Source organism: Herpailurus yagouaroundi, unplaced genomic scaffold, assembly GCF_014898765.1.
Source record: "Herpailurus yagouaroundi ecotype Mexico unplaced genomic scaffold, PumYag 77, whole genome shotgun sequence".
Classification (NCBI taxonomy): domain Eukaryota; kingdom Metazoa; phylum Chordata; class Mammalia; order Carnivora; family Felidae; genus Herpailurus; species Herpailurus yagouaroundi.
The window spans coordinates 869,027-883,550 of NW_024412388.1; the positions used below are offsets into that span (position 1 = coordinate 869,027).

At 62.3% G+C, this 14,524-nt stretch overlaps 1 protein-coding gene across 9 annotated transcripts in view; it reads right to left on the reverse strand.

Annotated features, from left to right (window-relative positions):
- Window positions 1-14,524, reverse strand: part of CFAP74 (cilia and flagella associated protein 74) — a 64,767-nt gene that overhangs the window by 36,448 nt on the left and 13,795 nt on the right. For 6 of the 9 annotated variants that reach the window (XR_005785557.1, XM_040458734.1, XM_040458704.1 and 3 more), the window contains 10 exons: window positions 14,146-14,244; window positions 12,404-12,508; window positions 7,085-7,258; window positions 6,563-6,673; window positions 6,078-6,180; window positions 5,097-5,254; window positions 3,714-3,918; window positions 2,201-2,362; window positions 1,543-1,716; window positions 930-1,048 (listed from right to left, as the gene is read on the reverse strand). Coding sequence is in view for 8 of the 9 variants with exons in the window: in XM_040458734.1 (XP_040314668.1) it covers window positions 930-1,048; window positions 1,543-1,716; window positions 2,201-2,362; window positions 3,714-3,918; window positions 5,097-5,254; window positions 6,078-6,180; window positions 6,563-6,673; window positions 7,085-7,258; window positions 12,404-12,508; window positions 14,146-14,244 (1,410 nt within the window). In the remaining variant the exon portion in view is untranslated. The remainder of the gene's footprint in view (window positions 1-929; window positions 1,049-1,542; window positions 1,717-2,200; window positions 2,363-3,713; window positions 3,919-5,096; window positions 5,255-6,077; window positions 6,181-6,562; window positions 6,674-7,084; window positions 7,259-12,403; window positions 12,509-14,145; window positions 14,245-14,524) is intronic. The other 3 variants (XM_040458759.1, XM_040458749.1, XM_040458725.1) reach the window with 2 other exon arrangements.

Below are 14,524 nucleotides of genomic sequence, written 5' to 3' on the forward strand. Positions count from 1 at the left end.
CCCCCCCCCCCCCCCCCCCCCCCACACAGCCGCCAATCAGACCCCAGCCCGGTCCTGGGGAGGAGTGCTCCAGGACGCCGGGGGGGCCGATACCGCGAGTCTGGGCCCCAAGTCCCACAGAGACCCGCAGATCAACATGAAAAACTAGCAGACCACAAGTAGATCCTGTGCCTCCGGCACGAATGCAGGACAGAATCAGTTAGTGATACACAGGAATTTCTGGCCACGCTCTGCCCACACGCGCCTTTGCAGATAAGTTGGCGGAAAGAGAGAAGGGGGAACAGAGATCCCACGTCTGAGCCACAAGCAGCCCCCGGAGGAGAACAGTGTGTCCCACGGTCAGCGAGTGCGGATCACAGGGAGAGGCCGTGGGGACGGGCGGTGGGGAGCCATCCTGGGCCATCTCGGGCCCGCAGACCCGTCTATAAAAAGCTGGCAGAACCAGAAGAAACCTTCTTAAAACCAAAGGCAAAATGCTACGGAGCAGGAGAAAAGAGAGGCACTACAGCAGACACAGCGAGACGCGGAAGAACGTGAGAAAAATGAGGAAAGCTTAAAGCGGGACATGAGCAGGCATTGAAGGGGCCGGGAAGAAAACGGTCGACGGGCCGCCTCTCAAGCACCAGCGGGGCTTCAAAGGAGGAAAACAGAAACGTGGCTACACAGGGGACACGCACCCAGTGGGAGGGGACAGTCGTGAAGCAGGACGGCTCGGACCTTCACCCAGAGAAGCCCCAACAACCGCCGGGGACGTCTCACCCAGAGGGGCGGGCACCGACACACTGACCCGGAAGGAGAGTCATCACGCACACCTGGGCTGGCCTCGGGCCGCGTCAGCGCAAGACAACGGAGCGGCCGCCGGAGCTCGCACCAGGCGGGCGTGAAGGCCGAGGACAGCGCACCCGCACCCGCGCCCCGCCGGCTCTCACTCGACGTGGACGAAGTCCCTGAGGTGCTCCTCCACGCCCACCAGCTTGCAGTGGTTGATGGTGTAGGTGGCGTTTATCAGCGTGATCTTCTTCTTGTACACTTTGCCGACGTCGAAGTCCTGGAAAAGTCAGAGGAGTCCTTCGAAGCCGTCGGGGGGAAGGCGCCGGGTGAGCGCCTGGCGGCCTCTCCTCGTGTGCCCCCCGACGGCCGGCGTGTGACCACACGAGGAAGGTCTCGGTGACGAGCGGAGGAGCGTCCTGATAGGAGGCCAGGAACAAGTCCCAAGGTTTCCTGACTCAGGAAGCGCTCCCCTGGGGACGCATGGAGAGTAGGGACGGCGGGGGCAGGAAATGGCTTCCTGGGGACCTCGGACGGTGTGGGCTCTGGGGCCGGCACCCCACTCCGTCTGAAGGACTAGGGCCCGTGTGGCATCCCAGGAGCCCGCCAGCCTCCTCCCCTGCAGAGTCTGGCGGCTGTGACTACGTGCGAGGACCGACCTCCCACTGTCCCTTTCAGGGAGGCTGTCCCCCGGGGCCAGGTCCCCTTCTGGGGCTGGCGTCTGACCCCTCTCAACACTCTCAGCACCGGGCCAGGCGAGTAGCCCCTCCTCACCTTGAAGTGGACGAGCTTGGGTTTGCTATTGAAGGGGCGACCTTTGAACTCGTGCCCGGACGCCACCTGCCTGTGGGTCACCCTGCTGCGCAGCTGCTCCATGGTGCGCGCCAGGATGTCCTTGTCCATCTTTGTCCCGCCCACGGGCTTCCTGTCCACCTCCTCTTTGGGCACCTGGGTTTCCACAGAAACAGCGTCGCGCTCGAGGGCAAGCCCAGGCCCGGCGAGGCGATCCGCTCCAGGTGGCCTAGGGCAGCCGGGGGCCGCAGAAGTTTAGTGGCACAGCGTCAGGGCCCGGAGCGGCCGGGGCAGGGGGAGCGCGACCGCCCGGCAGGCCACATAGAGAGCCCTGGCCTGGGCGAGGCTGGCGGTCCTCACTTCAGAGGAAAAGGAAAGAGGGACGAGCAGGCACGTCCAGGATCCCGTTGGATTTGTGGGAAGTGACGGCAGAGGCGGGGGGTTTCTAGATTTTTCAATTAGGCCGAGAGAAAGGTTTGAAATGTTTAGCCGGAGCCATGTTTTCTCAGGCAGCACAAATAAAGGTGCCTCCCTGAGGGACAGGAGTGGGGAAGGGGCTCTGTCTGCGGCCTTGACTCCAGGTCAGCCGGCGTCGGGGCTGCTATCCAACTTCTCGGAATTGAGGGCGGGAAGCGCTTACCTGGTTCGGCTTATAGTCTTCCTTCCAGAGCCTGGGGATCTCCGGCTCGGCCAGCGTGTCATGTTCCCGGGTGATGCTCCCCGAGTCCCCCTGGACGGACTCATAGGAGTTGGCTTCCAGTAACTGAGAGGCTCTGGGGGGTGAGACCGCTTCGCTGTCCTGCTGTTGGGGAGAGAAATTCAGAGCTAATCACAGAAGACAAGGGACCCTACAGATCAGCGAGAGAAGAACAGAGCCGCCATCACAAGACCCTCGGGCACATGGCCACGGACAACCTGGCTCTTCTACGGGTTCTTTTCCTCTTTACCCGGAGACTAGAACACGGTCTGTTTCGTAACCCTTTCCCATTTCAAATATAAGTAACTTCAGACACATCGTTACGTATTTTTCTCCAATACCCACAAAAGAGTCCACAGAACATGGATTTATGGGCCTACTACAATCTTCTTCACCATCCTCAGTTTCGTGTTATTTCTAATTTTTGCTTATATAAACCACGCCCTGGAAAAGCCCTCCCTCCGGAGGACACCGGTTCTGGGACTGGGCTTCAGAGGGGACGGCGTGGGGCCTCCCTCTAGGGAGCATCAGCCGTAGACGGAGGGGGATGTGGCTGCAATGTGTGGAAAGCTCCCGGGGAAGCAGACTGGGTGCTGACACGGAGAAACACAGGACACCTAGTGTGGACGGCAGGGCAGGCGGCTGGGGCGGGCCAGGGAGGAGGTGGCAGGGGTGACGGCCCGGAGGGGCAGACTCCACAGTGGCGGGCAGGGACCGGGCAGAGACCGAAAACGCCTGGGAACAGAGTGAAGAGTCCGCAGAGGCCCAGGGGAGCCGGCGATCCGCAACTTCGGGTTTCGAGGTGCAGGGGGCAGAAGTGGGAGTGCTGAACTGGGCTCAGGAGGGGTCCTGATGTCCCTGCCCCTGACTCCTGGGGACAGGTATGGGTCACCAGCCCCGGGGGTGGGGTGGGGGTGCTGGCCTGGAGCCGGCCCTCAGGAGGATGACGCATGAGCGGCGAGGGAGTACAGGACGTGGAAGCGGCTGGTCTCTGTGGGGTGTTGAGAGCATTTGGTGCCCCGTGGCCCGGGACTGGCCTGTGGTCACTGCCTGTCTTTTTGTCTAGGGACAGGTAAGGCGGCCTGAGCCACTCTTGTTGCAGAGGACGCTACGGGCTTCCGCACCTGCAGTGGGGTCCGCAGAGGTGGATCCTGTGGCGGATGAGCCACCAGAGACCTGGGTCTCGGCCCCTTGTACCTGCGCCGTCACCTGGGAAAGGACAGCTCCCAGGTGGACGCCGTGTGGCCCGCCATCTTGCGTGCCGCAGAGAGGAGCCGTGGGGAAGCTCGAACGCGTCCCCCCCGTGGGGCCCCCGGGGAGCAGGGAGGCCGGAAGACAGCCTGGTGCAGGCCACACGGTTTCGGCTGAGGGATCTTAGCCGGAGATGGTCACACAATGTCTCGAGGCCCAACCACGTCCCCGGGGACTTGTGACCAGACAGGGGCCTCTGGCTCACCGGCAGGTTGCGGGGAAGGGCCACCGTGCCCCTGTCCTCGCAGACGTCTGAGATGTAGCCCCATGTCTCATCTCTCAGGGTCAGCCGGCCCGTGGCTTTGGTGGGAGAAGACTGCCTCTTCCTCCTGGTTTCTCCCGCAGCCTCTTCTTTCAGAATCCGACCTACGATCTCCTGCTTTCTGAGCCTCTGCTGCTCCTCGAAGGCGCTGTGGGAAAACGCCATGTGGAACCAGGGAAGGTGAGTTGCGAGCTGCCTTTGGGGCCCCTCCCCCAGGAGGTGCCGCCCCGCTGGGCTCAGGGCTGCCGGGAGCTGATTCTGGCCGGGCCCCCTGGCTCCCAAGGGAGCAGACAGATGAGGCCCAGGAAGGCTGCCAGGCCGGAGACCCGGGCCTTGAAATTCCTGCCCCGCCCGGGGCCCCACAGCAAACCTGACCCCACAGGACGTGCCTTTTACTCCAGGTTTCCAGGCTGGCAGCCGGGCACTCCAGCGAGGCACAGACCACGGCCTCACTAGGGCTCGAGGCCATTCACTCACGTGCTCATTCATTCCTTCACTCATTTATTCCTTCACTCATTCCAACTCTGTCCCTGGCTCTTCCTACGTGCCCGGCCTGCGCCAGACGAAGGCACGGGTGGAGCCACCCCCGGGAGCCCCTAACGGGACGACTGATGGCACAGCTCCTGTGGTGACAGCCAGAGCACTGTGACTCCCTGGCAGGAGATGCCGTCCCCAGGGAGAGGACCAGGAGGCCACACCTGGGTACGCACCAATCGTGCCTGTGAAGGGGGTGGGGGGGGGCAGGGAGAAGGGATGTGCCCTTCAGGAGGTGGGCAGGACCAGAACGCGGACCTCTGGATCTCAGGAAGCCCACGCCTGTGGGGGGTGTGGGGGCGGGAGGCAGGGCAGAGTGTGGCCTGGAGAGCTGTGTACTGGGACCTTGCAGGGCTGAGGGGGGTTCTCAGGGTGAATGACGAGGGTGCAGGGCATACTGAGAAGGCAGCACCGAGTGCCCTTTGGAGGAAATCGGAAAGCGAAGCCCATGAGGGCGTGAAGGGTGAGCCCAGACCCCCCACGGCCCCCTACGGAGGGGCCCGGAGAGCCCGGAGACACAGAGAGTGAGCTGCGTCGGGGGCTTGGGGCAGCTCCTGAGAAACCAGGAAGCCAGGCCAGGGGCCGCACTAGAGGTGATGGGGGTCGAAAGGTCTGTGCTCTGAGGCCCACGGGAGGCCTCACCTGTTGGGGTCTGGGGAGCAGGGTGTGGAGGGAGGGCTGGAGCCCCATCTGGGGAGAAGCCCAGGGAGGAAAGCAGCTTGGCTAATTGTGAGGGACAGGCCTCCCTCGGCCCAGGCGGGCACCTCCCCCAGGAAGCCACCTCGCACTCACCGGTTCTGGGCTTCCAGCTCCTGGCGCTGGCGTTGATGGAAAAGGTGTCTGAAAGCGTCCCCACCTTGGGCCAGAATCATCTCCTTCTGGGCCCGGGCCTTCTGCTCAGCCAGCTCTGCCCTGGCCTGGCCCCATGCTTGAAATTTCCGGAGTGTTTCCTTGGGAATAGAGAAAAGTGAGGGTATACCATTGGCACATGCACACGCGTGTGCACACAAGTGCGCACACACACATGGCAGCTCCTCGGTTGAGCCGGTGACGTTAACTCAGCCCTGAGATGCCGGAGCACAGGTTTGCAGAGCCCCACCCTTGCCTGGTCCCGCCCACCCACCGACCACCTGTCCTTAAAATCCTCAGGGGCTTCCCGCCCCCCCGAGCTGACTGTCGTCCACAGCGCTGCAGGACTGGCGCCTCGCCTCTGCCCCCTTGCCATGCTGGGCTCCCCTCCAGGAGGCCTGCTCACTCTTGCCTCTGAGCCTTTGCAAATGCTGTTCCCCTCTCCACTCTCCAGGCCTAACTGCCACACCCTTGGGCCCCGGGGGGATATCACTTCCTCCAACAGGACCCTGGACCCCTGTACATGGCCTCGCTGAGCCCCGGTCCCCCTGGAGCCCTGCCATGGCTCCTCCCGCGGACCAGGCCCCAGGAGGACAGGCCTGCGCTGATTTCTTCCTGCCCGGCGGGGCAGCTGGCTAGTGCCAGCACGGGCCCAGGGGCAACAGACCTGTGGGGGGAGGCTCTGTAACCCCCAGGAAGTGACTGAGTGGCGAGTCTGAGGACGCGGGACTCCTGTCCCAAGGGGCAGGGAAGCCAGATGACAGGGCAGGGCAGGCTGAGGGGTCGAGGTGTGGACCCCCACCTGGAAGGAAACACGCCTGCCTGGAGGGCTCCTGTAGGACTGTGTGGGGCCCCAAGGGTGTCAAGCTGTCCCTCCTGGAGTGCGATGTGCCCCGAGGGCAAGGGTGGACACAGGTCGCCTACCCTGTTGGCACTGATACTGTTCTTCAAAGCCAGCACGGCGTCCATGCGCCTCTTCATGTGCTCCTGGGACCCCATCTCCTTCTCCCTCTCCTGCTCGCGGATTCTGGAAGAAGAAGGCACGTTTTTTAACCACGAGTACCGGGGCACATTGACTTGCGGTTACAGAACTGCACGGTGGTCACGTCCGTCAAGGAAATAATTAAACGTGACCACATTAAAGACACATGGAAAGCGTTATGTTGAATGTCAATTTCTAGGGAACACTGAAACAGGCTTCTCTGGACAGGCCCCTGGCAACTCACCGCAGGTCCTTTTCTGAACACAAGCAGGAAGTCAGCTCGAAACTAAAAATACAACTTTATTACGTTCTGACAGTAGGGTAATGATTTAATAATAAAATCGGGGACAGTAAAACAAAAAAAAGATTCTTGTATTTCTTATATTTCTCCTCCAGGGTATCGGTGGGGGGAGTCTGAGGACGCTACCTTCCCAGGGAAGCCTTCAGGAACTTCACCGCGATCTTGTGATTCTTCTTGGCGTCTTCCACCAGCTTCTGGTGCCTGAGCCCGTGCTCCTTCTGCAGATGCATGGCCTTCCTGCGGTGGCGGGGGACAGTGGGAACGGAAACTCATGGAGCACCAGCTCTTGAGGGAACAGGTGTCCCTGAGAGCCAGGCCGGCGGCACCTGTGCCCAGGGCGAGAGCGCTGCCGCTGTCCAGGGGCTTGGCTCCCATAGAAGCGGCAGGGAAAGCTGGCGACGGGCCGGATGGAGTGAGCAGGGGGAGGGGTGGGGAGGACCCTGGACAAGGACTGGGAGGGAAGGAAATGGGGACCACACCTGGGGAGCAGGAGTGGGCCTGTGACACACCTGCAGGTGCTGTTCTGCCCTACTCAGCGGCCTGGCCAAACAGGAGGCCCTGGGCGGGCCCTGGCCAGGGGCTCAGGTGGGGCCACAGAGGAGCTGGCTCTGGAGAAGGCTGAGGCCCCCGCAGGTCCTGGCCACCCACCTGACCCTCAGCAGCCGGGTCCTCTCGGCCTTCTTCAGGGCCTCCTCCTCGCGGGGCAGCTGCTCGGCCGCGTGCGCCCGGAGGCCCTTCCTGGCAGCTGCTTCCTCCTCTTGGGCAGACGCTTGGACATCCTCAAGCTGTCCCTTCTGGATCGCAATGTGCCACGTGGCGCTCCTTCAAACAAGAGGCACTTTTGTTTGTGTCGGCAAAGGCCACACCCTCTGAGGAGCGTCCGTTCCAGGGGGTCCGGGAGGGCCTGGCCACGCAGTTCTGACGACCACCAGTCAAGGGCGGTTCCTCCTCCTGGAAGCCCTCTGGGCCTGCAGCCGCAGGGGAGAGGAAGGCTCCCCGCTTCACCCACGGCACTATGGGCCCCGGCCTGGCTCGAACGTGGATCTGCACTTCCTGAGTGTCCCCGGCTGGCCCGAGGACCGGTGTGGCACTCTGAAATAGGCCGGGGACACAGGTGGGAGATGCCACCTTTGAAAGAGGCTCCCTGTGGCACAGGGGCACGGCAGCGAGAGACAGGGCCGGGGGGGGGGGGGGGCAGCACAGGACACGGAGGGGAAGTGGGCTGCTGCCATATGAGCACCCTTTGTGACCTACAGGGGGGGTGTCTGGGCGCGGACAGGCGGCGGGAACGTCTGACCGTGGCTGATGGATTGCTGGCCCCCAGGCCTGAAAAAGAGGGCGATTTGACCGACGTCCCACTTTCTCTGAATAAAGAGAAGGTGACAGTGGAAGGAAGATCAGAGGCACAGAGGTGCTGCTGGCCTAGAGGAGGGGGCAGGGGCGTGGGCCCAGGAAGGAGGGCACGTCTGGGGGCTGGACAAGGCTGGAAAGAGGCTCTCCCTAGAAAAGAAGGCAGTCCTGCCAGCCCCTTGGTTTTAGCCCAGTGAGATCTGTGTGGGCATCACCTTCGGGGACGCGAGGTCCGCGTGTGCCGCCTGCCACAGCGCCGGAAGGAAGGCCAGCAAAGACTCTCAGCCGGGCCCCTGCGGCAGACACCCTGCCCCGGGCGTGGCCAGGCCCCTGCACGGAGCCTGCGGTGCGAGGCTGCCCGTGGCCTTTGGCCTTGCCGCTGGACCCAGGTGAGACAGAAGCTCGAGTCCAGGGACGCAGGGACCGCGTGACACGGGCCACCCGTCCCGAACTTCACGTTTGGCTGATCGTCTGCCTCCCATTACCACGAAGACAGAGGCTCCCCGGACACGGCTTTTCACTTGTTCTATTCACCGGCGAGCCCTAAATGCTTCGAACGGAGTGTGGCCTACAGCAGGTTCTCAACTACCGTTTGTTGAATGAGTGAGCGGCACTACCTGAGCCACGGAGCCACAGATTCAGGCGTCCCGCCTGCACCCCAGTGCACACGAGCCCCCTGGAGGGGCCCGCCTCGCCTGCCCACCCCTCCACCTCCTCTGACGGGGGCTTCTGCCCAGCGTGTGGTCGGCAGCGACACAGGAGGGCCTGAAGGCGCATCATCCCTGAGAGCAGAGTCCCAAGAATGTGCGTCCGGGGCACCGCTTGTGGAGGCACAGATCCGCGGAGACCCCGCGGCGGCGCTCGTGGTGTGGCTGGTGGCCCAGGGGCTGGTGGCGGGACTTCCCAGGATGGGCCCAGTGTGTGAGGACGTCAGGACCCCACTTGAGAGAAGGCTCCTGTCGATGAGGCCGATGGGCCAGCCACGCGGACCCGCCCGCTCCAGGGCTGCGCTGGCCTCAATCCGCTGAGCGCCCTGTCCGCCCGCAGCAGAGAGCAGGCCGTGCCCCACTCTGGTACACGCGCCCCTCAGGACCCAGGCGGGCGTGGCGATCTGTGCTCCTGGGAATGGTCACTTCCTCTGCACACAGGGCTTCCTTCTCCACCCGTGTTCTTGTCACCTGCTGCGATTCTCTGTGGGGCTAGAGTCGCTCAGCTCATCTTGCGTTGCCAGGACGTCCACATGATGACATTTTACAGTGGAAGTGCAGAGGCGCGAGGAACACTCAGTGTACCGCCCCCCCCCCCCCCCGCCAGGCGCCGCGCGCAGCAGCCGGTTTTGCTGGGGGAAGGGCTTATGTGAGACTCAGTATGAGGTGGCCAGTCCCCAGGATGACAGCCCATGACCCCGCCTCCTGCACGCACACCGTTGAGCAGGCCGCGCCCACCCGGTCTCAGGGTGGATCCAAATGCGGCAGAGGTGATGCGATGTCACTTCCGAGAGGACACTGGGGCTTTTGCTCACCCCTGGGGGCTCAGTGTCCCTCGTCAGCAGCCCCAGGAGAGGCCTGCGGGGGGTTGATCTGAGCGAGCTTGGAAGCTGATCCTCCGTCCAACCCAGCGAACCTCCACACGATGCCGTCTTGACTGACATCTCAACCGTAACCTCCCGGGAGATCTCGAGCCAGAACCCCAGCTACGCTGCTCCTAGGTTCCCGGCCATCCAGGGATGGGGAGGTAATAATGCTTGTCGTGTTAAACCCTGGATGCACCTGGGACTCCCGCTACATAAAAACGCAGACGCGGAGCATGTGGGTGGCTCAGTTGGTGAAGCGTCCGACTTCAGCTCAGGTCACGATCTCATAGTCCGTGAGCTCGAGCCCCACGTCGGGCTCTGTGCTGACAGCTCGAAGCCTGGAGCCCGCTTTGGATTCTGTGTCTCCCTCTGTCTCTGCGCCTCACCCATTCACACTCTGTCTCTCTCTCTCAAAAATAAATAAAAACATTAAAAAAAAAAAACCCGCAGACGCGCCTGGACTCCTGCTATGTAAAAATGTGGATGTGGGGGCGCCTGGGTGGCTCAGGTCATCTCAGGGCTGCGGGGGTCGAGGTCCATGTCGGGCTCTGTGTTGAGTATGGAGCCCGCCAAAGATACTCTCTCTCCCTCTGCCCCCCTCTCCTGCTTGCTCTCTGTCTAAGATAATTACAAAAAACTCGGATGCGCCCGGACTTCCGCTCCACACAAGACCACAGATGCAACTGGGAGCCGTTGTGTGGACTGGAGAAACCAGGCGCCGGGTAAACAGGTATGGTTCTGCACATTTAAAACATGTTTTTAAAATGTTTATTTATTTTTGAGAGAGAGACAGAGCGCAAGCAGGACAGGGGCAGAGAGAGAATCCCCAGCAGGCTCCACGCTGTCAATGCAGAGCCCGATGCGGGGCTCAGACTCACGAACCATGAGATCATGACCTGAGCAGAAATTAAGTCAGTCACTCCACCAACTGAGCCACCAGGTGCCCCGGCACACTGAACACATTTAATAGGAAGGGACAGAGTGTGTCAGCGGTCCCCAGTGGTCCCCTGGGGCAGGACTGCTGACTGAGGAGAGGCACAAGGGAACGTCTGGGATACATTTTCTCGTGTGTAAATTAGACTCAGGGAAAGCTGATTAACAAGGCAGCAAATGACAGTCCGGCAGCAGCCAGGCCCACGTGAGCAGCGGCCGGCGGGCAGGCTGCTGGGGTCAGGCCGCAGGAGGAGGGTCCCAGGGCGATCGCTGGAAGGGTCGGCAGACTGGCTACACGTGGGGACCGGGGAAACCAGTGAAAACGTTGAGGGTAGCGACCGGCAGGCTGGTCACTGCCACAGGAAGGAGGTGCAGACACGGCGGGGGAGGGTGGGGACGAGCCTGCAGTTCTGTTGGAACTGGTTTCAAGACAGGGACACACACAGACGTGCACGGGTTTGCTGTCCCCGCCTGCTGCTAGGGCCTGGGAGCAGCAAGGTCCTCGCGGCCACGGGCATCAGCGGCGCCCAGCTCTAGCCCTCCAAACCCCACTCCTCAGTTACAAACCAGGCTGAGTCCAGAGCTGGGGCGGGAGGATGAATCGGGGGGCGTGGAACGTGTCCTGGTGCCCGAGAGCACTCCAAGAGTGACAGGGACAGGGACGTGTCAAAGGGCCTAGGAGCCAACTTGGGAGGACCGGAGGGTCAAGGCAAATAATGACGGAAGTGACCGTATGCCGCTGACTAAAACAGAAATCAGAGTCTACGCCGATAAGCAAATGGATGTGGAGAAGACACGCTGTTCTTCACACCAGAAGGCCGGCCCGCGCCGCGGAAGGAGTGCGGACTTAGAGCGTCTTTGGGGGCCATCATCGCCATCGCCATCATGATTGGTGCAGGCAAGAAACACCACTGAATTCAGACACCAGCGCCCGCAAGGGGGCGAGGACAGGATCCCAGAGTCTCTGAGTGTCCACCACACGTTACGGATTCGTTTCCAAAGGTGTCGCGTTGCGTGGAGAACCCCGGCGGGCACCACCTCGACCCAGCCACCAAAGTCCCCCCCACCGGAAACGGGACCGGTCGCCATCATGCGCCTCGTTGAGAGGCCCCCCCAGAAGGACATGGCATCACTCGGGGGTATTCCAGCCAACAGTCACAAGGAAGCATCACGCAAAGACAACTTAAGGGGCCTTCACTGGCCCATAATCTTCAAAGTGTGGAGGCCATGAGTGTCATGGAAGGGTGAAGGGTCTTCCTGGCTGGAGACGGGATAACCCCCTGCAACCCCCAAGTGGGACCCTCTTGCCGTAAAGGATGTCACTAGGACGGCTGGGGCCAAGGGGGCTCGGGGTGTTTTGCGCCGTCAAACAAGGGCCACATAAACGTCCATCGTCCTCCTGTGCTCACTCACAGATGGCCCTACCATCCCGGCCACCTCTCTGTCCTCCCGCCTCCCCACTAGATTATGCTAAAGCACCACAGGACCCAGGGCTGGACTGTGCCTAACTTAAAGGAGGGCTGGGTTAGAGACGGATTCCTGTGGTCGGGAGGGGCAGGGGACAGCTGTGGCTTTTCCAGCAGCGGGTGGCCTGCCGCCAATGCCCTGTCCTGGCCCTCCGTGCCTTCCTGCATGTTTCCCAGAGGCTGCCCGGCCAGCGTCTGGGGGAGGGGGCCGCTGGGGGGGGGGGGAAGCAGGGCACGAGGGACACCAGGAATCTGATCCCCTCCTAAACCCCCTTTCTTGCGGCAGCTAGCTAGAGGCAATGCTGCTGTTTACGACCCAAACCCAAGCACCAGTGTCTTTGCTGGGGGTTGCTTCTAGAAAGGTTGTGAAACGACGAAACGCTGTTTAAACACGGTGCTGGTGGTTCTCCGGAAGCAGGAAGCAGGAAAGAGGGGAAAGGAAAAGAAGCAGGTGTCATAGTTCTCAGAAATGCAAACAAACATGGGGAAAGTGGGAAACATTTCAAAAAACGTGAAGTCTTATCCTTTCAATGATTTCATTTAACGGGCTCCCTTCCCGCTCTTAGGCAGCTTAAAAGTCACGCGCAAACTACGCGGGCCGCGTCCTGCCTGTGCGCAGGGAGCCCCCCTCCCCCCCCAACTCACTCGCTCTTCAGCAACGCGGCTCTGAGCTGGGACTGCAGGGCTCTCTCGTCGTCCAGCTCTGTGCACAGGCGTCTGGACACCGCCTGGAGGCGGCCCACGGAGGCGCTGCTGAGGCACGGGGGGCAGAGGGGCAGGGGGGCAGGGGAGCGGGGGGGCGGGGAGGTGGCGTCAGCCTGGCCCCCAGAGAAAGCCCCCCGGTGGCCACTATCCCACTGAGGCCTTCAGCTGGCCTCTTCATTTTCAAGAGAGAAATCTGTCTACACCGGCCAGCGGGGAAGGCCTTCAAGAAAAGCTGCCCCTGTGCCTACTTCTGGCTGCTTGGCCAGGCACAGAACCCGCTAGAGCGCCTGCCCTGGCCACACCAGTGCCCACTTCCCTCCCGGGGTCAGGGAGCCGGATCCCCTGGTTCCAGCCTGTCCGAGTTGCGGGCCCATTCCGATCAGGGAAGGATCCTGCACACTCGCCCGACTGGAAGCAGTCAGGCGGCCAAAAGGCCCCTGGGAGACTCTAGGTAGGGAGTCCACTCTGCACCCTCTTCTGTCCTGGGCTGTGGCCGGCTCAGTGCACCGCCCAGGCACCCGACCGCTCAGGCATGTTCTGAGATAATCACAGATGATCACAGGGTGGCCAGTGGGGCTGTGTGGAAATAGCCTTGGGTGACAAAGACCTCAGGACCGGTGTGTGCATACCACCGATCAGGACCCCACACGTGTACGGCTGGGGAGTGGGTTTCCGGCAGCTGGTGTGGCCTTCATTTCTCAACATCCAGCCTGCTGTGTCCCATAGAACCAGGTGGATTTTAAAGTCCTACAAAAGAGCCTGTCTCTGCCTGCAGGGGGCTGGGCTGCAGGCCTCACGACGCTGCTGCTGGGTGAACTGTCTGGCACCTTGTCCTGGGTCTGTGACCCCCAGGACTCCAGCCTCCAGCCGCCACGAGGCCCTCTACCCTCCTGGGGCCAGTGGGGCCTGGCGCTCGTCCCTTCCTGGCAGTAAGTGGGGCAGCTACATTCAGATTCTGGCTCAGAGCGCCAGGACCAACGTCCCACCGTGTCCCCGCTCAGCAGGGTGACCCCGGGCAGCTCACTTAGTGTCCCTGAGTCCCTCAAAGGGCTGCTGTGAGACCGATAGGGCCTGAAGTGCATGGACGCCACCTGGCTCACCTGTGGACACCAGCCCCGGGCGCGGGGAGCTCCAAGCAGATGTGTCCGCGTGAGGTAGCCGCGCAGGCCTCTGACCCCCTGCCTGTCCTGTCCCCTCATCTGGGTAGTGGCACTACCTGGCTGGTCGATCGAGACAAAGCCAGTCCTGATGTTTCTTCCCCTAAGCTCATTGGTGTCCCTGCCCTGTCCCCACAGAGTGGCCTCTCTTTTTGGGCACTTCTAGGGCTTTGCACCTCCTCACCCCAGAATGTTCCTTCCTAGTCACTGCAGGCAAGTTGTTTTTCTCACTCAGGTTCCGGCCTGGAGGCAACTCCTCAGGAAGCCTCCCTGGCCACCTGCCTCAAAGTGACCACCTCTCCTGACCTCACGGCCACCAGCTCTCTTGTCCTTGTGACCACCTGTCTCTTTCCGTATCGGGGTGCGTCCATTCCCCACCCTGGAGGGTGGCCAGTCTGCTTCCTCGTGCACCTGAAGGCAGCAGGTGTTAGTACAGATGACCAGTCGGGTGACCGGACGCCTTCTGCTGCGGCACTGGGGGCCCCCGCCACCCGCCCCGCTCGGCGCCCGGGGCGCACGACCTACGTGTTGTTGGCCTCTCTCCCTGCAGCCACCTCGGCCGCCACGCTCGCCTGCTGCTTGGCGATGAGCTCTATCCTCTGGCGGCAAGCACGCAGCTCTCCTCTGCAGGGAAGTCAGAATCCGGATAAGCAGTTCTCTGGGATCGAGCCTCTCCTCACGCTCTCCCTCAGGAGCCTCGGACGGAAGCCCATCTTCCTTCAGCTCCCCTCACCCAGGCCAGGGGCCGCGGCTATATGTCCTCCCTCGTCCAGGCCAGGGGCCCCGGTCATCTGTCCCCCCTCACCCAGGCCAGGGGCCCCGGTCATCTGTCCCCTCACCAAGGCCAGAGGCCCCGCTCATCTGTCCCCCCTCACCCAGGCCAGGGGCCCTGGTCATCTGTCCC